The 26,620-nt window shown below is 50.3% G+C and overlaps 1 protein-coding gene across 7 annotated transcripts in view; it reads left to right on the plus strand.

Moving 5' to 3' along the window:
• Positions 1-26,620, plus strand: part of HIPK2 (homeodomain interacting protein kinase 2) — a 189,281-nt gene that overhangs the window by 65,313 nt on the left and 97,348 nt on the right. For all 7 annotated transcript variants that reach the window (XM_057550600.1, XM_057550599.1, XM_057550601.1 and 4 more), the window contains exon 2: positions 230-1,313. In XM_057550600.1, the coding sequence (XP_057406583.1) occupies positions 230-1,313 (1,084 nt within the window). The remainder of the gene's footprint in view (positions 1-229; positions 1,314-26,620) is intronic.

The following is a 26,620-nucleotide window of genomic DNA, read 5'->3' on the forward strand; positions in this document are numbered from 1 at the left end:
CCACCCTCCTGATGGTGGCGGGCGGAACACTGGAACCCCTGGAGCCCACAGACTGAGTGACAAGACGGTGCTTCTGAGTGGAATAGATTCACTTTTCCGACCTTGTTTCGAAGTGAGAAGACAGTTTACTCTAGGACCCATGCTGCCGGTCAGAACTGAAGTGGCTCTGTCGCGTTCATTCGTGTAAGGGTGACTAAGATATTTCTTTTCGCCTTTCTCTTTCTCACAGGTATGGCCTCACATGTGCAAGTTTTCTCCCCTCACACCCTTCAATCAAGTGCCTTCTGTAGCGTGAAGAAACTGAAAGTAGAGCCGAGTTCCAACTGGGACATGACCGGGTACGGCTCCCACAGCAAAGTGTATGGCCAGAGCAAGAACGCACCACCATCCCAGCCAGCCGCCACGACCGTCAGCGCCTCCCTGCCCATCCCAAACCCCAGCCTACCGTACGAGCAGACCATCATCTTCCCAGGAAGCACCGGGCACATCGTCGTGACATCAGCAAGTAGCACCTCCGTCACTGGGCCAGTCCTCGGCGGACCGCACAACCTCATGCGTCGCAGCACTGTGAGCCTTCTTGATACCTACCAAAAATGCGGACTCAAGCGGAAGAGTGAGGAGATCGAGAACACAAGCAGCGTGCAGATCATCGAAGAGCATCCACCCATGATTCAGAATAATGCGAGTGGGGCCACTGTAGCCACTGCCACCACCTCGACTGCCACTTCCAAAAACAGTGGCTCCAACAGTGAGGGGGATTATCAGCTGGTCCAGCATGAGGTGCTGTGCTCCATGACCAACACTTACGAGGTCTTAGAGTTCTTGGGCCGAGGGACGTTTGGGCAAGTGGTCAAGTGCTGGAAGCGGGGCACCAATGAGATTGTGGCCATCAAGATCCTGAAGAACCACCCGTCATACGCCCGCCAAGGTCAGATCGAAGTGAGCATCCTGGCCCGCCTGAGCACAGAGAGCGCCGACGACTACAACTTCGTCCGTGCCTATGAGTGCTTCCAGCACAAGAACCACACGTGCTTGGTCTTTGAGATGCTGGAGCAGAACCTCTATGACTTTCTGAAGCAGAACAAGTTCAGCCCCTTGCCCCTCAAATACATTCGCCCGGTCCTCCAGCAGGTTGCCACAGCCCTGATGAAACTAAAAAGCCTAGGTCTTATCCATGCTGACCTCAAACCAGAAAACATCATGCTGGTGGATCCATCCAGACAACCATACAGAGTCAAGGTCATCGACTTTGGTTCAGCCAGTCACGTGTCCAAGGCTGTGTGCTCCACCTACTTGCAGTCCAGATATTACAGGTAAGGCCGTTTGCCCCGAGACGAGATGCTGAATGCCCCGCGGCATTCACAGAGCGTGTGCGGTGTTGGTCACTGCCTGGGAGGTAAAATTGCTGCTCTCAAGGGATCACAATTTAGTCGGGAAATTAGGACATGTGCACGTTGAAATGATGATTAGAAGCCATGTAAGAATGGAGCCAAGTAAGATTCTTGGTGTAGACGTTCAGAGTTGGGAGGGATTCCTGGGGGCTGGGGGCAAAGAGCAAAGGCATGGTCGGGGAGTCAGGTTGTCACGGACGGGTAGAATCCAGACATGGGTGAAGGAGAGAGAGGGACACGCATTATGAAGTCGCTCTGGCAAGAATGCGCAAGACTCGCACTGCAGACCAGGAGGACGCCCGCCTGGCAGAACAGAGAATCCGTGGGTGGTGGAAAATCTGATTGCAAGGATAGGTTGGGACCAGGATGTTGGGGTCTTAGATACCAGATGAAGGGGTTGCAACTGTGTCCGTAAACGTGGAGCAAGTGCCGAAACATTTGAACAACAGAGGGTGATAGGATGAAAGTGGTGCTCTGAGAAGATGACTCTGTGTCCATGTGGAAAGGGGATGGGAGGAGGGAGATCCATAGCCGAGGGACCCGTCAGCGTCCTCCGGCTGTGGGAGAACTTTGGGGTCAGGAAGATGAAGGATTGTAGCACCCTTGGTGGGAAAGTGTGACGCTTTCATTCCCTCACTCGTTCAACAAGGATTTATTTCACTTCAAACATGAGCCAGGCACAGCGCTGGGGACCGGGACGCAGCCAGGAGAGCAGAGGCAAGGCCCTCGCCATCCTGGAGTCTGTGGCTTACTGCTTCCCACCCTTGGCTCTGTGTCAGAATCACTGGTGGGTGGAGCAGGCTTTAAGAAATAACCTGATTTAGGTCCCAGTCTCCACAAACTGAGTCATCGACATCTCTGGGGGTGGCGTCCTACGTGGGTGTCACAGCTCCCCTGGGGCTCCCAGTGCACAGCCAGGGTTAGGAATCGCTGCCCTGGTGGGACCCAGATGAGGGCACTGGCTCTGGGGTCAGGAAAGCCTCATCTCTCCACTCGCTAAGCTGTGCGACTGGGCTGGTGGCCTCGTTTCTCTAACCCCTGCGTTCCTGACCCATAAACCGGGAGAGTCCGGGCACCAGCCGTGTTGGGGCTGTTGGATGGCGGAGCCGGGACGCAGCTGGGTTCTTGGCTCCATATCTGGCGCGTGGTCAGTGCACAGGGCTTGGATGGAAATGGGAAGCAAGTGAGTCTCTTCTGGGGAGATGGTGATGGGCTGTGTCTGAGGGGATGTTGAACGGTCTGGTGAAAAATGGAAGTTGGCAAGATACGAAACTAAAACTCCCATGAGAAGATGGGGCTGACAACACATTTAAGAGGTTGACACGTGGGCAGTAAAACCAGGATCCCACGACTCCTCCGTGCCCGAGCCCCGCTGGCCCGACCCCCGAGTGAGCACGTGCTTTCCCCACACCTCCTTCCCGGCCACGGAGAAAGGCGGGGAATGTGCTTGAGCCGCGTCAGCACAGTTGGCCCGTCACACGTTCTGGGGCACACCCGTCCCTCCCACACCTCGTTTGCCGATTCGCTCACCCCTCGGCCCGGCCGGCTCTGTCGCAGGTGCCCTCGCCCGGCCCTCAGCCCGTGGGTCTCTGTCCTTCACCTTGTACCCCTTCCCCTGGGAGGTCTGTGACCACAGGCCACACGTCCCCACTGCCCCCTCACCTCCCTCATCTCAGTCCCGAATTAGACAGGTTTCTAGGCCCCTCCACCGTGCTGTCCTCCCCCCACCCGCCTGCCCTGAGCATCCAGGAAGGAGCCTCGCATCTGCGTCCCTGCTGGGCTCCGGGAGGGGTGGATCTGTATTGCTCACCCGGCTGCTCTCCGCTCACCAGCTTCTTAGACCTCTGCGGTCTGCTGTCAGGCCCGCAGCCCCGGAGCCAGGCAGAGAGGGAGGCTGTGAGCCCAGGGCTGTGGCCACCGCGGAAGGGGAGCCTGGGCTTGAAGGTGGAGGGAGCAGGCCCTGCGGACCCCGGGGGAGAGGGTGAAGGAGGAGGCTGGCCGGGGGCCGGAACAACAGGCGTTCTCTTTACAAAGTGCCCTTCTCTGAACGCGAGCTCTGGGTGGCATCATCTAGGGTCACCAGCCCATCCGAGGGATAGCCAGTGCCTTGGCCAGCTCCCCGCTGCCGTTGTCACTCTACACTTGGGGGTGCCAGTTCAGCATGCCAGGCCGCTCCTTCCTGGGTCTTGGCCTGAATTTAGGGTGAACTGCGGCGAAGTCAGGGCTGCTCGGGCTTTTATTATTTTTTGTTAACTTGATGCTGTTGAATGGACGATACTGGCTTTATTCATGTTTTCTAAAACTTGAGCAGAGCAACTTGTAAAAAGGCTTTTAAAAATTCTATTTAAAAGGCAATGCATACTTAGAGCCAAACTTGATGCACTGGGTAAGCTGACTTCGGGACTCTTGGCCTCGCTCGTGTTCTCGCCTTCCTGTGCCCACGTGACACGTGGCACCCCTCTCGCAGCGGACAGACTCTCCAGGCTTCCTGCACTTTCGTGTCGGCCCCGGTGCCCGGGTAGCGGGGACCCCAGCGCAGGAGCTCTGGGCGGCAGGAGAAACCGCTCCGCCGAGTGTGGAAGGCTCGTGTGCCGGGAGTCCAGGGCTCTCCTTAGCCCCCCTCTCCGTCTTCCACTTCCGGCCCCGGTGCCCCCGTTTGCCTCGGAAGGTCCCCCCTCTGGTTGTGAGGTGACCCCTTTCTTTAGACCTCATGTGACTGTTGCATAAATTGCTGAGCCAGGACCCCTTCCTCCTGTGGTCGCTTTGAGCAAAAAAGGCGAGTGTCCTTCGGGTCCTCATGGTGGCCCCCCTGTGCCCATCTCTGCTTTCAAGGGCACAGTCAACATGAAAGCCAGCCCAGTGTTTCTGCTGAAGTGATGCTTCATCTCTAAATCGGTCACAGCGTCCTGTTCCTCCCCCGGGTCTCGTCTGAACCCCGGAGTAGTTTGCTACCACACACAGCAGTTTGAGGGTTTGCGGACAGCCTCCAGCCCGGGCGGCATCAGTCCTTGCTGTGGGACAGCCAGCTCCCGGCCACATTCGTCCAGTCGATTTTCCTGATTGTGTTGCCTCTCACAGGGGAGAGGAGGTGGGTGGAGAAAGCTCCTCGGTGGTCCGTTGTTATCTGAGAAGGTCGGCGGTTTCAGCTGCGTCATGAGAGGCTCTGTGTTTGAGCCTCCTGGAGTAGAGGAGTCACCACCCCGTGGATCCAGCCTTCGGCAGGGCCTGGGTCCCCCGGGCCCCCTGTATCTGAGCTGAGCCATCATCCCCCCGGCGACCTCACTTTCAAAGAGGAGGACATTTAATGTCCTCCCCTGTTTTTAAATGGACAGTATGAAATGTCTCAGCCCACTGTCGTCCCCGCCTAGTGATGTGGAAACAGTCTGATGTAAAGAGATGTTCCTGTCCTCGTGGGAGGGGGTGGTGGTGTACCTGGAAAAGTAGGTATGTCTCGGGGAGCAAACGGTTTCCCCCGGCTATTAGGCGCGTGCTTGGTCGAGGCCGGGCATATTGCCGTAGGTATCCTGTGAAGCAAGCCTGACCGTGTGTTTTTCAGGAAACAAAGGCTGCCTTTTTCATTGTTTAAGTCTGATGCGTGGGTAGCCCCTTCCAACCTGACCTTCCAACTCGAAGGTCAGTTACCTAGTTAAACCATCAAACCACGCTGGTCACAGGCTTTATTGTGCATAAGAATCACTTGGAGAGCGTGTTAAGAACACACTACCGCCACGGCCCTGCCCCAGACCCACTGCACCCCAGTCTCCAGAGGGGTGTCCCCGGAGAAAGTCCTCGCCCGGCACGCACCCCAAGACTCGCCACGGGGAATCAGAGGTGAGCTTGTGCAGGTGGTGGGAGGCCCACTGAGAGAGAAAGGGGTCCTTAAGTGTGTCTCCTTTCAAGTGTTCACACCCTAAGGGATGGAACTGGAGCAGATCCTGTGCACTTCTGTGAACATACCTTGGAAGTCCCTGCCTTATCCTCCAGGTTACGTTCCAAGACCCCCAGTGGATGTCCCTGAAACTGAGGATAGTACCGAACCCTACGTACACTGTGTTTTTTCCTCAGCATACATACCCGTATGCATAGGAAATTTACAAATTAGACACAGTAAGAGATTAACATTGATAACTAATAATACAATAGAACAGTTACAACAATATACTGTAATAAAAGTTATATGAATGCGGTGTCTCTCTCTCTCAAAATATCTTATTGTACAAATTCAGTGCCTTTTCCATCCTAACCAAGCCCTATCACACACTGTGGCCGTAACTTGCAGTTTGAGGTGCGACAGCAAAACTAGCACGAATTTCTTTTTTCCTTCGTCACAATTTAACGGATAGAAGATTCATTCTTACCGTAGATCTTAGCAACCTCAGCATACTTTCTTTTTCTTTCCTTATTAAATGGAGAACTTTCACCTTTTCACTTAAAGGAAGCACTTTACCGCCTTCTCTTTGGAGTATCTGAATTGCCAGTATCAGTGTTCTTGCCATTTGGAGCCATTATTAAGTAAAATAAGGGCTACTTGGACACAAGCACCACGAGGCCACAGTCAGTCTGATCACCGAGCCGGCTACTAGGAGACAAATGGGCAGGGTGTGTCGGCCAAAGGGAAGATTGCCGTCCTGCGTGGGATAGAACGGGACTTTGTGAGACTTTATCACGCTCCTCAGAACAGCAGGCAATTTAAAACTTAAGAATGGTTTGTTTCTGGAATTTTTCACTTAATATTTTTTGGATCGCGGCTGACTGTGATTAAGGGGGGACTACTGCATTTGATTCTACATTGATGCCAGTTATTTTTTTTGGAGCAAGCAATAAATTGATGCTGGGGTATTTCCACTGTCAGTGTGAAAACAAGACTAAATATTAAGCTCTACTCAGGAAAAACAAACAAAAAGACATGCCATTCAGGCAGGAGATAGCAATTAAAATGTGTGGATTTTTTTGTTTCTGCTCCGGTTATTCAAAATACTCTTGTCTAGACTTAATTTGAAACACTTAAGACCATTACCAGGACCAAAGAAAAAGGGTGGGGAGTGCATAAAAATTTAGGACATAAAGAAAAGGCCAGTAATCTACTCTTTCACAATAATGTAACCTTTTTTGCCTGGTTCTTTTGGTTTCAGACACTATCTTGAAATTGATTCCATGGTTGTTTTAGGTGGGGGGGGGAGATATATTTTAATTCAGTTCAATTCATCAAACGTTCATTGGGTGCCTACTGTGTGTCCTGTGATGTACTGACGGGTAGGAGATAAGGCGCAAGATTTCTAATCTGGAGGAGTTTATGGTTTCTCTGAGGAGATTAAAAGACACAAATTGCCTAAAGTGTATTTCTGATACTTTGATATTGCAAATGTTTGATCACTCACCAGATATTCATTGAGACTCTAGGGAACCAGTGATGAGAAAAACCAGTTACAGAAATTCAAAGTCAGTGAAAGATTTTTTTTTTTTAAAGATTGATTGATTGATTGATTGATTGCTATGTTGGGTCTTCATTTCTGTGCTAGGGCTTCCTCTAGTTGCGGCAAGCGGGGGCCACTCTTCATTGCGGTGCGCGGGCCTCTCACTATCGTGGCCTCTCTTGTTGCGGAGCACAGGCTCCAGACGCGCAGGCTCAGTAGTTGTGGCTCACGGGCCTAGTTGCTCCACGGCATGTGGGATCTTCCCAGACCAGGGCTCGAACCCATATCCCCTGCATTAGCAGGCAGATTCTCAACCACTGCGCCACCGGGGAAACCCCCTCAGTGAAAGATTTTGCGAGATGGGTTAATAGGGAAGGTTTTTAGAGAACGAGCTATATTGAAGTACTCTTGAGGTCCATCTTAAAGGAAGTGTGAGATGGGGGTGGGGGGAGCCTGAGAGGCACGGAGATTGGAATTAATAAGGGAAGATGGGGGGAGGGGGGTGACAGTGACACGTGTAAGGAGTTGAAGGCTTGGGCTGGCAAGTAAGGGTTAGGTGAGGGAGGCCTGACCGTGGAGAATTTTGATGGAGGCTTGAGGGGCTTGGACTTAACAAAGGAGTAATTCATTGAAGTTAAGGATATTAGTGAAGTTAATCAACTGAAGTGGGGGCAAAAAGTTGGGGAGGACCCAGAGGCTAGGAGACAGTAGTAGTTATTCATAAATAAAGGGAAGAGGCCCTAGATTATAATGGGGATCCCCTCCCCATCCCCCGCCAGTAGCCAGTATAAATGTGAACACTTTTAATGCTTTTAAATTCTGGTACTGTGATTGCTGAGTTGGCTTAGAGGGAATAGGTTTTGCTCATTTGTTTGTTTTGCTGTCTTTTGTTTATGGACTTTGCTTTCCCTAAGGCACAGTTGTGAAGCTCTGGCCTCCAGAACCGGGTTTCAAGTCCCACCACTGCTATCAAGTAACAGCCTCTGGAAGGAGAGTTCAGAGACCTTAGCTCCAGTCCTGGCCCCGTCCATCCCCAGCTGACTGTGTTCCACTGAGTCAGTATATTGGTAGAATGTCAACTGTGAGCCATCCACACCCCCGCATCTGGATCTCATTATGACCAGGGCCTGTGCTTAGTCCATGGCCAGGGGACAATGTTGTCTCCTGTGGGCTGACCTTGGCCTCATTGGCTCAAACTGGGGACCCTCCATCATCTCCTCCCCATCAGCAGGGAACACGGCGTCTTCCAAAATGTCTTTCTCTAAGTCACTTCAAAAAAGGGGCATAACTTAATACAGTCATAAAAACAGTTTCCAAAATTGCATAGCTTGTGCAGATTCCTGACTAGAAGTTAGGTCTGATTGAAAAGAAGAGCTCTGAAAGCATCTGCATTGCAGGCATTAGCTTTTTAAGTTAATTTGTGTTTTATTACTAGTAGATACAACAGGAAAGGGTTCTAGTTTACCCTTGAGAATATTGAGTGAAACATTCAACCCACTGACAGTCTTATTCACCCAGATGAGGGAGGTGGTTATAAATATGTAAAAGCTTTGAGAGTTGCAGTGTCTTTTCTGAGGAGAAGTAATCAATAAGTTATCTGGGCTATTAGGTTATCTTTAGTTTTCCCTTACTTGTCTCTAGGGCCTTGAGTTGTGTGGTGAAATAATTTGAAATCGAATTTGTTTTTTTAGTATGAAATAATTAAAGGGAGAACCTCTCTGTGTATTTGAGTGTATCTCTGCCCTGGTGTTCCAGTCCCGCCTACACACATGCACGTGCACGGTCACACGAATAAACCCAGATAACACAGTATAAGCCCATGCATGACATACGCACAGCTAGGTGTGCTCGCAAGCGCCTTGGTGACAGAAGCTAATGCTCAGCTGTAGCAAAGATAACTGATGTACATAGATGCCTGCCACATGGAGGGAGACACACAGACACATGCAACAGACATGCGTATACACACAAGGACACACACACACAGCTTCAAAGACACTGAAAAACCATGTACATTCACGGACCACATGAACCAACCAGAGCGACCCCAGAGGTCAGGGGCCCAGGTGCAGAAGCAGTGTTGATGCCCCAGAAACTTGGCCCAGTTTTCTGCCTTGCTGCAGAATTGCCATCTACATGTTCCCAAACGTGAGGACAGTAGGGCTGGAACCACTCTTGAGCTCAAGGTATAAACCAGTTGTTTTCAAAGGGTGATCTAAGGACCCTCCTGCCAAAGTATCACCCAGGTGCTTGTTAAAAATGGAGATTCCTGGGTTGCAAAAGAAATCTAAGGAACAGGCTTTCTGGGGGGTGCAGCCAGATGACAGATTTAAGCAAGCTCTGGGGCGAATTCTTTTTTTAAAGCCACTGTATTGAGGTATGATTGACATACAAAAAGCTGTACATATTTAATGTGTACAGCTTGGTGAGTCTGGAGGTAAAACCGTCACCACAGTTTATGCCTTAAACAGATCCATCACCTCCAGGAGTTTCTTCCTGCTTTAGTTATTTATTTACATTTTTTAAATTATTATTTTGTCCTTTGAGAGCTGTTGCCAGAGGTGGCTTGGATCCCAGAGTCGGTTGCCCCACAGAGGGGGTTACCACCTGCCGCGTCAAAATGGGAGAAGTGGGGCTGCCGTGGGCAACCTGGCACGGGGCTGTTGCCCTTCACCTGGGTGGCTGAGAGCCCCGCCGCGGGGCCCCGTTGTTAGATTCCCTGGTGGTCCGACCCCTTATGCCTCAATGGTGGTGACAGTGAAGATCCAAAAATCGTTGGTGCGTGCGACAGGAGGGGTTACTGGGTGGGTTGGTGAACTGGCAAGTGGGTGGCTGGGAGGGGAAGCAGATGGACAGAGGCGACGTTCATACACGTGACTCTTTGCATAATTTGCAATCGACGGAGCACTTACCGCTTAGTAGCTACCGAACCCTCCCTGTAGCCACAGCTGGGATTGGAGCTCTAATCCTCATGTATGCATCGAACAAGTAATTTTTTGAATTCCGAACATGTGCCAGACACTGTGCTTTGCGCTGAGGTTTCAAGAAATGAGTAGGAGTGCCCTCAGCTATGCAGCTCTGCCCCCGAATCTGTCATGGAATGAGCTGTCCCTGGGGAGCCAGCGGTGGGCGTGCCAGGCTCCGCTGTCCTCGTCTACCCCGGTGTAGACGTCTCTCCTTAAGCCGAGAAGGCAGAGCATGGTTGCCTTTGAATCGCTTTGCCCAGTCTCCCTGGGCCGCTTGTATTATATGTTCTGAGTCCTGAGCGCCCTCCCCAATGAATGGGCCCCCTCCCCCCTGCCCTTGGCCTCCCCCGGCTGCGGGTCTGTGCATCACAGCTGGGACAGATCTCTGCATCACAGCTGGGACAGATCGGGCCATCCTTTCCCCACCCACTCACCAGCTCCCCAGAGGAGGAGGGAGCGCCCAGCCACAGCCTTGCCAGGGCAGCTCGAGCCCGGCGTTCCCTTTCTTCCTTGGCCCCATCGGCCTCTGGCTCACCGGGTCTTAAAGCCGGGTGGAGGAGCAGGGCTCTTGGTGATGAGTACTGGGCTGTGGCCCTCGTTCCTGGGCAGAGATGGAGATGGTGACATTGCAGAAGCAATTGTCGTTAGGTTAGGTGTCCCCAGAGCAGAGCCTGAGGCAGGGCTTGGGTGCAGCGTGTCTGTTTGGGAGAAAACCTCAGGAAGCAGGAGGAAGGGAATGGGGTGGGGGGAGACCGGGAGGAGTTAGGGGGTGACTCCATTCTCCCTCCAAGGGGCCTGCTGTAGGCCTCAGGGACTGTGCCCCAGGAGGGGGGAGCCTGGGGCTCTGGGCCCTTTGAGACCGAGGGCCCTCGAGGGTATTGACTCTCCTGTGCCTTTGTTTGGGCCGAGCTTGTTCGAGGACTGGGTGGGCTTGAGGAGACTGTGAAGCAGAACAGACCACGTGACTGTGGCCGAGATCAGCGGGAACGTTGACACGAGCCCAGAAGGACCCAGAGTGTGAGCTCCAGCCCTGTGCTCGGGGATCTGCTCCGTCCTCCCCACCGATGACATGTGTGTCATTTTTAAATGGAAAGGGAATACAGGGGAAGTGCCTTTGTAGGCACATTTAAGTATTGCAGGCTAAGAATTCAGAGTTGAACTCCAAATTTTGGTTTTGGGGTGAGTTGGGAGATCTGAATGAAAAGCTAAAAAAAAAAAAAAATAAGAATCTTGCCTCCACCCCACTCTCCTTTTTTATCTGGCCAGCCTGCCCACTAGAGGTGGGAGATGGAGGCTGTGTCTGAGAGAGAAGATACCTGAGCAGGGGGAGGTGCCTGAAGCATGAGTTTGTCAGAACCGTGGGGTGAGGTGGAGGCGGTTACTCTCTCCCACGTTCTCTCTGCTGGTGCTCGGAGCTGTCGTAGGTGTGTTCCCCCAGGCGCCTTTGTTGAATGAGCGAGTGACTAACTGGCCGAACGAATGGATGGACGGATGGATGGATGGACGGATGGACAGACGGACGGACAGATGGATGGATGGTATCAGTGGCCCCATATGTTTATAGCTCAACTCACACTGTCACACACCAGAAACACCCACGTGCCCAGCTTCTTGTAGTCCTTCCTACAGTCCTTTCACTGTTGCCCTAAACCTCAGGCCCGTGGCATCCAGCGTCTCCAAACCCTGGATCATACGGGCCCCCTTTATCAGCCTTTTGGGGAGCAGACACATCTCAGCAAAAATGTTCGTTCCGTCAACCTGTGAGATTTCAATTTAAAACCTGAAGACAGCTGACTCAGCTTTTAACAGATTAGTTCCCTGAAATCAGCCAACATCTGTCATGTCCCATTACACCTTTACGGAAAATTAGAAATGACTTCCCAGTATGAAGAAAGGGCCGAGCCCAGCAAGACCTGACTAGAGAACCTTGCACTTGTGGAGACAACCCTGTCCTCTGGGCCGCTAACCCCTGATCTGCTTTCCTGTTTTTGAGATGTTAACGGACACGCTAGTCGTGTGCCCCGTAACTTTGTCTTCATACTTAGGAACTGAGTGAACGAAGATCTCCCGCAGAGGATAAAGCTCCCCACACGCTGCTCAGCGTGTGCCTGGCACGTGGCAAGCACTCAGCCCGTGTTAGCTGCTATTATTACTTTTACTGCCGCTACTGTTACCATCATTATCATTATTCTTATCGTCATCACTCTATTGGCAGAGATCTGGATTTGAATTCCAGATCTGCTACTTTATAGCTGTGTGACCTTAGGCAAGTTCCCAAACCTCTCTGAGGCTCATTGTTCTTTCTCTTATGAGGGAAGTGCGACAGCAGTTCCTGAGGTTGTTCTAAGGACTAAACAAGATGGCTGTGGTGCGTGCTTACCTGTGTGCACCTCGCCTCTGCTGTAAGTAACCATCACGCTCTCCCCTGGGCCCCCTTCCCGGTGTATGTGCCTCTGGCTTAGCATTTATTTTATTTGGCCTGGTATCATTGTAGGCTATCAACATCCCCAGTATTCCCGAGCTCCTTGGGATCACGTGTCGTTTCTTTTTCATCTCTGTGGACACGTGGAGGCCCAGCACGTACTTCACATCCAGTAGGCGCTAACGGAGTATGTTTGGTGGGTTTCCTCTGGTGTCAGGAAGGGACAGTGTCCCGTGCAGTGGTGAAGGGTTAGCGTTTGAGGAGAGGAGCAACGTCTCTTCCTCTGAGTCAGGAGGGAGACACGGGTGCAGCGTTCTTGACTTGAGGGCATGGGCCCGGCACCCTCCTGCCGCTGCTCGTGTACCTGCAGCGAAGCTGTGTATCCTGCACTTGGGCTGGGCACACAAGCCTCACGGCAGTGGGGAGCGGGCACGGGAAGCCTTAGGAGGTTACATTGCATTTGCCACCTGCCATGCTTCCCGTATCCACTGTCCGTCTCCGCCGACATCAGAAGGGTCCAGGAGCCAAGACTGGAGTGATGGGCAGGACTCTGCTCAAGGACTCCCCGAAGGTGTGTGTGTGTGTGTGTGTATGTGTGTGTTGGGTGTGTGAATGTGTGTTGGTATGTACTATACATGTGGTGTGTGTATTGGATGTGTTCGTGTGTGTTGTATATGTGAGATGTGTTGGTATCTGGGGGGGGTTTGTGCTGGCTGTGTGTGTTGGGGTGTGTGCATTGTATGTGTGGCATGTATGTTAGTGTGTATTGTATATGTGATGTGTGTTGCTCCGTGGGGAGAGTGTGGGTGTGCAAGGTCAGTGGCAGCAGGTAGGCTGGTCCCTAGGGTTCCCCATATTTGGAGCCCCTTCGGATCCTGCTTCGTGTGACTGCGGAAGTGACTCTCCAGTCACAACCTTATTTATGTAATTATTGACTATAAAAATCAAAGTTTTTTGGCCAGAACATGAGGGATAAACTGTTGGTGCCGCTTCTTTGTCATCCACTGACCACCAGTGAAGGATTTCTAGTCCTCTTCTCTTTGTAAATTAGAACTTACATTGGCAAATAAAAATGAACTAAGTGTGAACCCCCAGAACAGAAATAGCTCTGGCACTGAGAGTCAGATGTTCTCACTGTGAAAGGTGAATATTCACCCTGACGAGCGGCAGGGAGATCTTTGGGAGATGGCACTGCTCTGTGTCCTGACTGTCGTGGTGGTAACAGGCTAAAACTCACAGAACTTGCATCGGAAAATTAAATTTAAAAAATTCCAAGTGAAAATTTAGAATCTGTTTACCCTTAAAGATCTCTAAGAAACTGTTGGTAATATTAAGCCCTTCAACTTTATCTTGCCTAGTTTTTCTTCCTGTTTTTGTTGTGTTGTGTTTGGGTAAAAGAGATATCTTTGTTCATCCTGTAACAGGATGGCCAGCAGGGCAACAGTCATTTCTGGAAACTGCTGGACCAGGGAACTATGAAAACAACTCTGGGGAATAAACAGCTGCTGATGACGGAAGCACTTCTATCCCGCAGTTTCTTTACTTTACATCTGCCGTTTCATGTATAGGTCATGGACTTGCCCTCTAAAAGTGAAGGACAGTGGGTGCTAGAGACAGAGAAGTGAGGGACTGTTACCCCTGAAATGCCGGCGTCCAGGAGGAAGATGGTCTTCCTGGAATTTGGTCATCCAGGCTTACTATGCCTACAGCGCCCTGCCCTTGGCTCTTACATCATCATGGCCGTGGCCAGCAAACCCAGGTGTGAAGCAACATCGTTTTCGATAAAATAGCTTTCCTAAAACCAGCTTTTCCCAACGGCAGGCCTCTCATCTGTGGGGACATTCATGCTTTTACAGAGAAGTGGCTGGTTTTGTAGGAAAGGTCTTTTTTTGTGTGTGTGTGTGTGTGTCCTCAATTGGTTTTTCACTTCAGTTACTTTTTTTTTTTTTAATTAATTAATTAATTTATTTATTTATTTTTGGCTGTGTTGGGTCTTCGTTTCTGTGCGAGGGCTTTCTCTAGTTGTGGCAAGTGGGGGCCACTCTTCATCGCGCTGCGCAGGCCTCTCACCATCGCGGCCTCTCCCGCTGCGGAGCACAGGCTCCAGACGCGCAGGCTCAGCAACTGTGGCTCACGGGCCCAGCCGCTCCGCGGCATGTGGGATCTTCCCAGGCCAGGGCCCGAACCTGCGTCTCCTGCATTAGCAGGCAGGTTCTCAACCACTGCGCCACCAGGGAAGCCCAGGAAAGGTCTTTTATCCCCTCTAAAGACAGGGCACCTGAGTGCCATCTTGGATGCAGTGGGTTCTGTTGCCTGCATTGAGTGATGGGCCTTGGAGAGGGGCTCCCGTCCCCAGCGGTGATCCCAGGCGTGATGAGGCCAGTTCCCAAGAGCACGGCCTGGGCCACGCACCCCAGTAACTGGGCCGTGACCCAAGGCCACATGCTGGGCACAGAGCCACGTTCCTTCCGTTCCCTCCCCACTGACAGGAACTTTTCACTTGTTTCCTTGGAAGAAACGAGCCCACAGCATGTAAATGTCGTTGCATGGTGTCCTCTGCAGCTCAGAGCGGCCGGTTGAAGACAGGGGTTTTCTGTGACTCTCCTGGCAATGAGAGGTCCGTGCGTTTGCAGATCTGAGCTCATGGCCACCCCACCCCTGTTTCCCATGCCCCGTGATGCCACCCAGGCTGCTCTCTGTACATTAGTTCCGAGGAGAACTGGGGCATCCTTCCTTGCTCTTCCATGTGCCCTTTCCCTTCTCAGAAGACAGCCCCTTCTCCCTCCAACTCCTTCCTTGATTCCATGTTCTCTCCTCTGTTACCTGCTCTAGCTCCCACATCCCAGTTCCCAGCCCGGAATTCGGAGTCCTGTTCCAAGGCCCCAGCCTCGCCCTCAGCACCCGTGTGAGCCCACAGTGTTCCCAGAATGCCTCCCCTGCCCTCCGCTGCACCCAGGCCCCAGAACCCAGCCCTGTCCGGCTCCTGTGGTGGAGCCCAAGTGCCAGATTTGCCACAGCCAGAAATGGTTTCTTCCTCCGGAGACATTCGGACGTTGTATAATCTGGCATGTTATGCACTTGTCCATTTGACCTCCAAGGAAATTATGCACTTCCTGGGGCCAGAGTCTGGCTCTTAGACCCTGTGAAAGAACCAGGGCTGATGTTATCAACCCACTTTACAGTGACCTGCAATGACCAGCCACCACTGGCGTCGTCTAGGGAGGTGACGCGGAGACAGAGACCCGGGTCTCAGTGTCCCACCAACCATGTGACTCAGGTGAATCTCCTAACCTCCCTGACGTACCATCTCCTTAGCTGGACCAGGTGACGTAACACACCAGGGCCGTGGGCACCTTGAAGGTCTATGTGAGTTCGCCCCACTGTACTTAGCCTCACGTAGCCCCTCCGAGCCTTGGGCATAGCGGAGACTGTAAATAGGTTACTATTTCTAACCACGCCCAGCCTTTCCTTTCTATCCTGCCCGTTCCTTCTTCTTGTCTTCCTCTACCTGTGTCCCCAAGGTTCTCCCACGCTAATCCAGGTGGACACAGCAGTGGTGGGACGTCTCCAGGCACCAAGGCACCACCATACGTAGACTCTGGGGACACAGTTAAGCGAGAGCTCGGCTCTTAGAAGGTTGCCAGTTAATTGCTTTGCTGCCCCTGCAAGAAATGTATTCATGTGTGGCTCTCAATTTGGGGCCATGCGGACCCAAGTGAGGTTTCTGCTGTTGCTGACAGAAACAGTAAGATTGAAGATAGATTTTTCTCTGAAAATGAGCCATTAGAATTTTTTTTCTAGCTTTTCCTGTTCATATTGTGTCATGGTTTGTACAGAAAGACCCATATCCTCATATCGTTGCTTTACAAGCTCTCTTCCACAGGTGATGTCAGACACCTGTGTGCATGACACTGCAGATGCTGTGGGTACCGCAGGCCCCCCCCACCCCACCTTTGGGGAATGTGCCGCAGCTCCTCCGGAGAGAGCATCTCTTAGGAACACACCCATTTGGACGAAAGTCTCAGGAACACGAAGCCACCAAAGAAATCAGCAGAAATGCCCAGTGGGGCAGACCCTGTCAGAGGGGGGAATTAACCGTTTGATTTGCCTGGGCCTTTGGTTACGATGGTGACTCGCATTTTCTGTGTTCCAGGAAATTTATGTGACCATTATCATAACTCCAAGGGTAGCTCGGGCAGCGTTGTGGTCCCCGTCTCAGTGTGTGGTCAGTGTCTTGTCGGGGGTCACCCACGTGTTGGTGACCAGCCCCAGGAGTCCAGCCTGCATGTCCCACTCTGTCCAGGCCATTGCTGCCCTGGTGGAGGGCCCCGGGCCAAGACACCTAGAACAACGTCGAATGCAGAGGCAGAGCCTCTAGCTCCCGTGCACAGGCCCGGGCCGCACGCAAGCCCAGGAATGTGTTTGATCTGAGCAGGCTCCCGTCTGCCCTCCTGCTCTCCCCACCCTCATACAGACTGGCGGCCTGTCCTCTGGAGGGGCCCGCGGAGCCATGATTTGTTTTCCCGTCACGTTGGGAGCCCGTGCTTGGTTCCGCACGGACACTGGGATTTGCATACTGCTTGGTTTTGTTTGTTGCTCCCTCCCTGTCCCGGTGGTAGCGAAAGGTGGTGTCTTTGACTCGCAGAACCGGGACGTCATCTACACCCGCTCGGGAATGAACGAGTCCGGGTGGGAGAGCCCACGGGGCAGGCGCGCGGCCACAGTGCGCATGCGCGTCCTCCGGGGCGTGCTGCACCCCCGCACCTCGCCCCTCGGTGCGTTCGGGGACCGGTCAGCCTCGGCCCCAAGAGCTTACCCCCAGAAATGTAAATAGGATGGATGCAGACAACGGCAGTGCCAGGTAGAGAGCAGGTGATCTGTCAGCTCACGGAAGTTCAAGTGCTGCGGGCTTCTGCGCTGCGGAGGACCGCCCTGGGCGTGGGGCGCAGGGACCCGCACCCCAGGCCCTGCCCGGCCCTCGGACGGCAGGGTGTGCCCGAGTGTCACACTGACCTGCGCTTTGATGAAGCGTCCTTCCGCACAGAAATCTAACTTCTTGCTGTGGAAGGAAGGCACACGCAGCCTCGGCGTGGTGGAGGGGTCCAGGCACTGCGGGGGAAGCGCGGAGGGACCTTGTACATACTCACGTGATCCCTCCTTCCATCTAGCAAGCCAGACTCACCACACTTAAATACTTCCAGTTTTGCCCGCACAGTGTGAGAACTGCTGGGTTTGTTTTGCCACAGAAATTGAACATTTCTAACGAAACACGACAATGTCGCCTTTCTTAGCAGGTGGGAGGGGGGTTCTTCTGCAGGAGATTTGCTCCCTGCCGCTCTTGGGAAATGAGGTAGGGCTCTGTGCTGGCGAGGCAGGTTGAGGTTCCCAGCTCTTTGTTTCCTTCTCAGGACGTTTGCTGCCCAAGCTACCCTGCAGTAACAGAGCAGAGCACCCCTCAGTCCATAAGGCAGCCATTGGATGGAAGCCAGGGGTTATTGTGTTTCTTATTTATTGTACCCGTCCTTCAGGGTCTTACTCAGGCTTCATTTCTCTATTCATCTTTCTTTGGCCACTTTGCTCTCCGTGCATCTCTCCCTTGTCTGCTATAAATTCTTGTTGCATTTAAAACTCTGTATTTTATGCCTCCTTGCATTTGATGGAACTTTTGGACTTAGATTTGTTTTGTAATTGTGTCCTGAGTGTTAGTCCTGGGCAACTAGCTAGATTGTAAATGTCCTGGGTGTCCGTTCTGGTGATTAACATATTCTCCATACTTGATGGGGGGGTGGGGGGGTGTTGAGGATTAGAGATTTCACAAGGACTGTTAAAGGAAAGCTGTTACATAAATCCCCTAAGCCTTTCATGAGCTGCAAAGGTCAGCATTAATAAAAAATCATGTCAGGAATTTTTTTTCATAAATTAGATATGTTTAAAAGAACTTTTTCAGGAACCTTCCTACATTCCTGGCGGGTATGTAAAATGGTGCAGCCACTATGGAAAAGTTCGGCGGTTCCTCAAAGTTTTAAATGTAAAATTACCAGATGATACCCACAGTTCCACTCCAAAGGAATTAAAAACAGGTACTCAGACAAATACTTGTACATCCATAGCAGCATTATTCACAATAGACCAAAGGTGGAAACCACCCAAATGTCCAGCAGTGGATGAATGTTTAAACAAATTGTGGTATATCCCTACAACGGAATATTAGTCAGCTATGAAGAGGAAGGAAATTCCGACACACCCTACCACATGGGTGTACATCCAAAACAACATGCTGAGTGCAAGGAGCCAGACACAAGAGGTCTCATGTTGTGATTCTTTTTATATGAACAGGACAGATAAACCCATAAAGACATAATGCAGGTTGGTGGTTGACAGGGCAGGGAGCGGGGAGGAATGGGTGAAACTGCTGAAAGGGCAAGGGGTTTTTCTTTGGAGTGATGGAAATGTTTTGGAACTGGGTAGAGGTAGTGGTCACACAGTATCGTAAATATACTAAATACCACAGAATGGTAAATTTTATGTTATGTGAATTTCACCTCAATAAATTACTTTTTAAAAAGAAAAAAAAAACTTTTTCAGGCTGAAAAGTTGGAGTGGGATGAGATTTTACTGGGAACTGAGATTTAGGCCCTTTTTGGTTTATTTGTACATGGGACCCAGCATTGTTAAAAATGCCAGCTTGAATATGAGTAGCTTTGAGAACTGTATTTGTGCGGTAACTATGGGAGCTGATTTTAAAATCCTTACAAAAGCAGATTTTTTAGGATCCTTTATACTTTTCTGGTGCTAGGCTGAAACACTAAAGAACATTTTGTTTTGTTTTGTTTTTTCCTTGACTCGGGAAGAAAAGCAACAGCTTTATCTTCACTCTATTTGAGGGCCCCAGGCACCGAGTGTGTAAAAGTGGAGGTTGGGGCTGTTCTGAGGAGCATGACCTTACCTGCAGAGCAGGTGCGGTGTGGACGGTGAGCCGGGGGTGGCTCTCGCTCTCTCCCTCTGTCTTATAAGGGTGACTAATCTTGGTATTAAAAAAAAAAAAACCTTTGTTTATGACATTTTTAGTATTCTTAAAGTATATGGTATTGCTGGTTTTAGAGCAGGCAAACCTGCAACTTAGTTCTGCAACTTACTATGTCCTTGGGCAGGTTATTTAACCCTCCTAATCCCTACATTTGGGACAACAACACTGTTTTAGAAAAGTGTGAGGATTAAATGAAATCCACACATGCAAGGCGTGGCCCGTGGAAATGCACGGAAATGTCAGCCTCTCTGAAGAAGAAAATGCTGAGAGTATGTCCCCTGGAGAGTGTGGACCCCAGGGAGAAGCATGTACTTTCCTTTCATGCTTGCCTCCCCCTGGCCCTTTCTGCCCTTCCTTACATCTGTGCCCATTGTGTGTCACACCCTTTCTTGGCCCTGCCATTTAGAGGATGTACAAAGTACCTGGGTTTTGTTTTCACATTAACTGTCTTCCCTAATCAGTAAAGACTCTGCGTTTCACCCTCCCCCACCCCTGGATTGCCACGTAGATAATTAGATTTTATTCTCACAGGCCTTTAGGTGAAAAAGGAATTTGTATATTACCACGTGTATATCTACATGTTTGCTTTTTTCCCCCTACTCTCCATAAAACCAACCAAAGTTCCACAAACATTATCTTATCGATGGCTTTCCAGGTATCTGCTCCTTGCCTTGGTGTCTGCTGGTCTGCAATGCACTTTCCCCTTCTGGCCAGTTCTCCCAGAACTGTCGTAAACATTCATGATATGTCTGCTCTTCTCCAAATCTTGACTTACAGCTTTTCGTTCCTCCTTCATGCAGGAAACGTTTATTGGATACCTGTCGTAAGCCAGGCAGGGTACCATGATGAATCAGAAGCAGACCCCTCTCTCAAGGAGAATCCAGTAAGGAAAATTAGAAATTAGTGTGATCAAAGTTAAGCTGTCTTAAGTGGGATAAGATTTCATTAAACTCTATTTTTACAGCCATTTTATTCCCCAGTCATGCTTCCCCGTGATTTGGGGTGATTTGTCCAAACCACCTTTTACGGGGGATACTTAGTGACTATTTGTACATCTCCCTTCCCTACAGTTTTCTCCTGAGTGTACATTCTTTGTCCTCTTGGAAGTCTGTATTGGTTGTAACAAACTTTCCGTCCTGTAAATTGTTCAGTAGAACAGCTCTGATTTGTTCTGGTTCTTTGCTTTCCTCTGGCCCTCTTGGAAGACTTTCTAATGTCCTCAAGCTCAGCTAGATCCATTTCTGTGTCATGCGTACAGAAGTTTTCCTCCTGGAAGCACTGACGTCGGGTAACTGGGTTGACATCATCAGTCCCATTTCATGGATGGGGTGGCCCCAGGAGGTGGCGTGGTGAACCCCCCAAGGCCACCCAGCTGGCCGGTGATGAAAGGTGGCTTCCGACCTCTCGACGGCTGTGCAGTTATATTTAGGCCTCACCCTTGGCTCTGGAGCTGCCCGCTGTGATGGTCCCTTTGATGACAAGGACCGCTGTTCCTGGAAAACCAGCTGCCAGCAGCCTCTGCCTCTAATGCTAGAACACACGTGGCTGCTGGCCCACCAGTGGGAGACAGTGTGAATATTCATAAACTGTATGTCGCTTTTGTTACTTTTTCCTTGGGTTTTCGTGGAGGTGGTGTTGGTGAGGGAAGCCCATGCACTGAGCTGAAGACGGGCATTTTGTTTTCTTGACAACATGGCGAAGTCGCAGCCAGAGGAGGGCGTGTTGAGGAGCAGCTAGCCGGGAGAAGCTGGCTTATAAAATGGGATGACCCTGGGAATTTTTATATTGTGACCGTCATCTGAGGCAGATAAGTAGCATCATTCAGCCGTTTTGCAGGGAATTTCTAATGTGGCTGCGGCAGCGTCTCGCCCCATAAGTGATTCCCAGGCAGTTGCCCCGGGTTGGCATGGGACCATCACCCTCCTCCCAGCCCTCCTCCCACACCTTCCTCTGCCCATCAGCATCCTTCCACCAACTCCAAGCAGACACTGCTTCCCTCATCCCTCACGTTTCACCGTCTTTCTCTGTTCTCGCGTGACCATGGACAGCACTGGAACGTACAGGAGTGAGCGGGCCGGCAGGTGACGGTAGTCTTGTCCAGACCGCTGAACCCTGGCCTGTGGCCCTTTGAGACTCAGGTAGACCAGGACGATGTGCCCACGCGTCTCCAGAGACAGGAGGTGGTCCTGCACTGGAAGCATGTGCCTTTGGTCCTGCCCTGGGGGAGGACACCCCACGGAGCTCCGAGCCAAGTGTGGCTGGGATGTCACGGTCAGTCCACATTATCTCTATGGTGAAGAAGAGGGTGTTGCTCGCTGGGCTGGGTGACAGAACCTCGCTCTTGCCCCGCATCTGGTGTCTGGTGGCACTGTGAGTGCACGTGCGTCTGGGCAGGACAAACTGTGTGAGAGCTGCGAGGGCACGGATTTTACTGAATACATCTCTTTCACGAGTCAGGAAAATGAAGTGAATTTCTGCTAACTCGAAGTTAAATAGTCTATGTCAGCCAGGTCAAAAGAGAAACTTGAGAAATCCAAAGTACTGAGTTGTGCAGAACACCAAGACTTAACCATTCTTGATTATTTATTGAATAGGAAAAAAAAGTATGTTCCTGCTTTTTCAATTCCAGATTTTTTTTTCTCAGTTTAGAACGAATTATTGCAAGGAAAGACTGCACTTTTTTTTTTTTAATTATTTATTTTATTTATTTTTGGCTGCGTTGGGTCTTCGTTGGTGCACGCGGGCCTTCTCTAGTTGTGGAGAGTGTGGGCTACTCTTCGTTGTGGTGCGCATGCTTATTGTGGTGGCTCCTCTTGTTGCGGAGCACGGGCTCTAGGCGCACGGGCTTCAGTAGTTGTGACACACGGGCTCAGTAGTCGTGGCACACGGGATTAGTTGCTCCGTGGCATGTGGGATCTTCCCGGACCAGGGTTCGAACCCGTGTCTCCTGCACTGGTAGGCAGATTCTTAACCACTGCGCCACCAGGGAAGCCCCAAGACTGCACTTTTTATGCACATAGAAGTTGCTTGTTTTTTGGTTGGATTCTCACTCCTTTCATGTATTCAATTTGCAGCAAGTATTCATTAAATGCTTACTGCATGCTGCATGCTGTGTTTTAGTGCTCTAATGAATGTAGATTTTTTTCAGAAATGCTCACACGAGTCACACAATACTGAAGACTAAAGAATATCCTGTGTGTATATGTTTTCCAGGTGACTGAAACTTACCCATTTCAACACCATACTTAAAAATGTTTTCATTTTTCTGGACAGAAATCTAACAAGAAGACAGCAAAGCACTCACTGCCATCTGATACAGAGTAGAAGACAAAGGGGGAAAGGCTCCGACATTTAATAAGCACCTGCTAAAGGCCAGGGGCCCACATTTAATTCTCATGACAACCGTTATTATCCCCATTTAGTAGATGAGAAAATTGAGTTTCAGGAAACCAATGGCCAGTGTCACAAGGCTAGTAACTAGGGCTGCTGGGATTGGGACCAGAACATCAGACTCCCAGACACAGGTTCCTCCCCCCAAAGGGTGCTCTCCCCCCCAGCTGAGCCTTTTCTGAATCCCTCAGGGTTATCATTGTGATGTGATGAAATGTGCTCAACTACAGAGATGCACTTACGTATTCTATATAGATGTTTCATTCTCTTTGCTCCAGAGTTAAAAGGCTCCTGTTAGCTATATTCATTGAGTTCTTAAGATAATAACTAGAGCTGCCATTTATTAAGTGCCCATTATGTGCCGGGAACTTTACGTACATTATCTCTTTTCTGCACAACTCTTGCAGCTCGTTATTATCGCCGCTTTATAGATGAGGAAACAGGCTCAGAGAGGTTAACAAAACTGCCTGTGACTGTGTAACCACTAAGCCATAGAGCCTCCCAGGGTTCAGTCATCTCCGCTCACTGCTGTCAGTGTGCCGAGCCCTCCCCGCCTCCAGTGTGATGTTCTAATCCGTTCATGACTGCAGAGTCAAGTAGCCACCTTGTTAAAGGTGATGAAAAAATACTGACGCAGGAGCCGAAGGACCTGGATTCTGGCCTCAAGGCCGGACGTGTGACCTTGAGCAAGTCATTAACTCCTGGGATTTCAGAGCTGGAGGCCCATAGTTTCTGCTTCCCTGCCTGGGCCTTGGTCACAAATGTAGGAGGACTCTCTATGCTCCCCCCACATAGTGTGCGTACACTAGTTACATTTGGTACAGGTGCACAGGACTTTTTTTTTTTTTTTTGAGGCATACAGACGTTCTTGTGATGAATATATTGAAGAGCATTACTTGGCTGTCATAGCTTTCTGGCATTTTGTATTATCTCAGCTGGAAGACAGTAAAAAAAGTACAATTACTATCACGTGGCTCTTACTCCCCACCCCCATCCCCATTTTGCAGAAAAGGACAGAGTTCTCCTTAATGTCTGGGGCCGCAGTCCCCACAGCGGGGAGAGTACCCACCCTGTACCCCTTAGGAGGATTGCTGTGCATGTCCAGGATGTGGAACATTGCAGGGGGCACCGAGCCAGCCCCACGGCTCTGCCCTTGCCCGGTGGCGTTTGTGTGAAGCAGGCTCTTGGGGAGGGCCTGACCCCCTCACCATGCGGCGCGCGCGAGCCTCACGTGTGGACTCCAGGACACCTGTCTGTGGCGCTCTAAGGCCTTTTGGAGTTCACTTCCGGTTTCTGGATTATATTCTAGGTCATCGTTGAAGCCAAATACATGAACTCCAAATGTTACTGCATTTATATATCTCAACTAAAAAGAAAATACTGTTTCAGATACTTTATGGTTAGAGATTGCATCAGACTGGCATTGCTCTGAGCACTAGTTTGTTTTTTTTTTTTAAAGTAGATTTTATGCATGTCGGTACATTAAATACCTTTCACCTTTCTTAAGTTTTATTTTTGAATAAAGAATTTTCTGGAAACTTCTCTTTTTATACAAGCTGGTTGTGATAGTTTCAGTACCTTCCCCGAAAGGAGAAATAAGTGTACCACATACATACTTCTATTCCAGAGAATATCTGGATTTCTTTTATAGGGCACAGTTCTTAATTTATTGCTTGTTTTTAATATATAAATATAATTGTATACTTTACAGAGCACGATCTTGTGTACGATTCCCTTTACTCATCACGACAGCTCCATTTCATCATCCCCACTTACACATGTGGAAGCTGAGAACCTCCCTTGCCCCAGGACACAGAGCCAGAAAGGAGGCGAGGCAGCAGTCCCCAGCCCCAGCCTGCTCCCCAACACCCTGGCTTTCATTTTAGTCCAGCTTCTCATGCATAAATTGTGTCCCATACAGTGGTGCCAGGTCAGAGTTTAAATGATTCCAAGCAACATGTTACTATGAGGGGCGAAAAAAGTCTCTAAAGAGCAAGCCTCAGTTACATTGGCTATCTAGCGTGTTGTCTTATAAAAAGAGAACATCAAGTTCGCTGGCACTCCCTCCGCAGACCTGGACGCTGAAGTTTGTTAATGATGATGGTAAAGGGCTCATCCGAGTGCTAAATGACCAGCAACTGCCGTGTTGTTGGTTGCTCAGTTTTATCAGCAGCGGTGCCAGATATTTGCACAATAGAAACTATAGAACTGTAGGGGCTCTGCAGCTCACCCCATATATATCCAATACTGGACGGTGATAGCAAGGAGGGGAGTTTGCTTTTGTCTAAAGAGAACCTTTCCCACAGAATCCCAGCACTGAAGCGCCAAAAGCCATCTGATGATTATGTAGTCCCACCTCCTTCAGTGTAGGTCTCACTCAGCACATTGACGTCAAACACATACTAGGTTTAGGTTTAGGGTTCAGGCCCCCGGCCAGGGGCTGAATAGGAGTAGCCGGAAGGCCTGCGTGGCCGAGTTTGGCTGGGATCAGACCCCAGGTTGGGAGGGGGCTCGGCATCCATCAAGGGCCCGAGTGTGTGTGTGGGACCCCAGCCCGGCTCTCCTGACGCCGTGTCCTGTGCTCGTGACACTAAACACAGGCAGGCTTTTCCGCGTTGACGTGGTCCCTGCTCCTTTAACCGGCCAACATGTGCTCTGTGGTGCTCCAGAGGCCCGCCGGGCACGCCTCCTCCACACACTTGCCCTGCTGTCCCTTTGAAATCTGTCACCTTTGCTGCTTCCTGTCCTCGCGTCCCTGACATTGGGCCCCCGTGTGCCCCTGCGCCCCGTGCCGCCTTTGTCTCTGACCCCATCAGGGAAGCTCCGTGTCTCGCAGGGTTACTGACTCATTTGTCCCGACCCTTTCCTCTTCCTCTTTTTTTGATTTCGAATTAGGTACCTCTAGACCCCAGTTAGTCTCTAGCAAAGTGCAAGCCGTGACATTGGAGTTCTGAGCCATGTGGTTCAGTGGAAGTCAGGCATCACCCTCAGACCACCCTTGGACCAGCAGGACGTGGGGGACAGGCAGGGATGGGCAGGTTTGTAGGGGGAGAGCTCCGGTCTGGGCTCATTAGGTGGGAGCATTTCTGAACAGCTCCCCTGTAGCAGGCAGAGTACTGGGCACCTTCAGCAGTTCAGCGAATACATGTAAATGATGTTGTATGAAAATAATTTGGGACCGTTTCACAGGCAATATTTATTTTCATCCCAGAATGGATAGCAAGTTGATTCTTTCTCATAAGAGAAGATACGACATAAATAACTTCAAGGTGATGCACTTGTACTGGCTAAACCTTAATCATGAGAACTTCAGGCTTCTGTTTTGTGCATGAACTTCATTGTGGTGATAGGATTAGGCAGCCCCATTAACACTAGCAGAATGGGGCCACTTCTCTGATTGCCTGGGCCCGACTTGGTCAGTGTTCACCCATAGCAGAGCAGGCCTCCCTGACAGAAGTCCCTTATTTCCCCAGCTCTTGGGGAGGGTCCACAGCTGCATTCACATCCTGGGCAAATTTGGCACTCAAAAGGCACCTCCTGGCTATAACAGGATTAATCTTTAGCTATTGCTCTGAGTCACCAACTGGCAATTATGTTTTTTTCATTTTGAGAATTTCTCTTCATATGCCTTGCGAATACTGGGGTTTGACTTGCAATGATACCTGAAGACATGAACTTAATAAAACTAGAAGTAAAAGTATAAGTATATTTTAATACAGGAAAGCTCCTGAAAGTACCCCAAAGTCTTGTGTGTTAATGGTCCTTTTCACCAACTTTTTTTTCAGGTTCTATACTGGTAACATTAAATATACACATAAGCAGAATTCACCTTGTAGTGAATGTTAATATTGTTAAGTTGGTTCTCCGGGTGTGGGTTGGAGAGGAGGTAAAAAGAGGGAAAATGATTGTACATGGAAATTCATCTCTGATGTTAAAAAAAATAGTAGTCAACGGAGACATACAAGTGATAGACAAATATTATCTCATACCACATTATTCAGGGAAACATT

This window comes from Balaenoptera acutorostrata, chromosome 7, assembly GCF_949987535.1.
Source record: "Balaenoptera acutorostrata chromosome 7, mBalAcu1.1, whole genome shotgun sequence".
NCBI lineage: Eukaryota > Metazoa > Chordata > Mammalia > Artiodactyla > Balaenopteridae > Balaenoptera > Balaenoptera acutorostrata.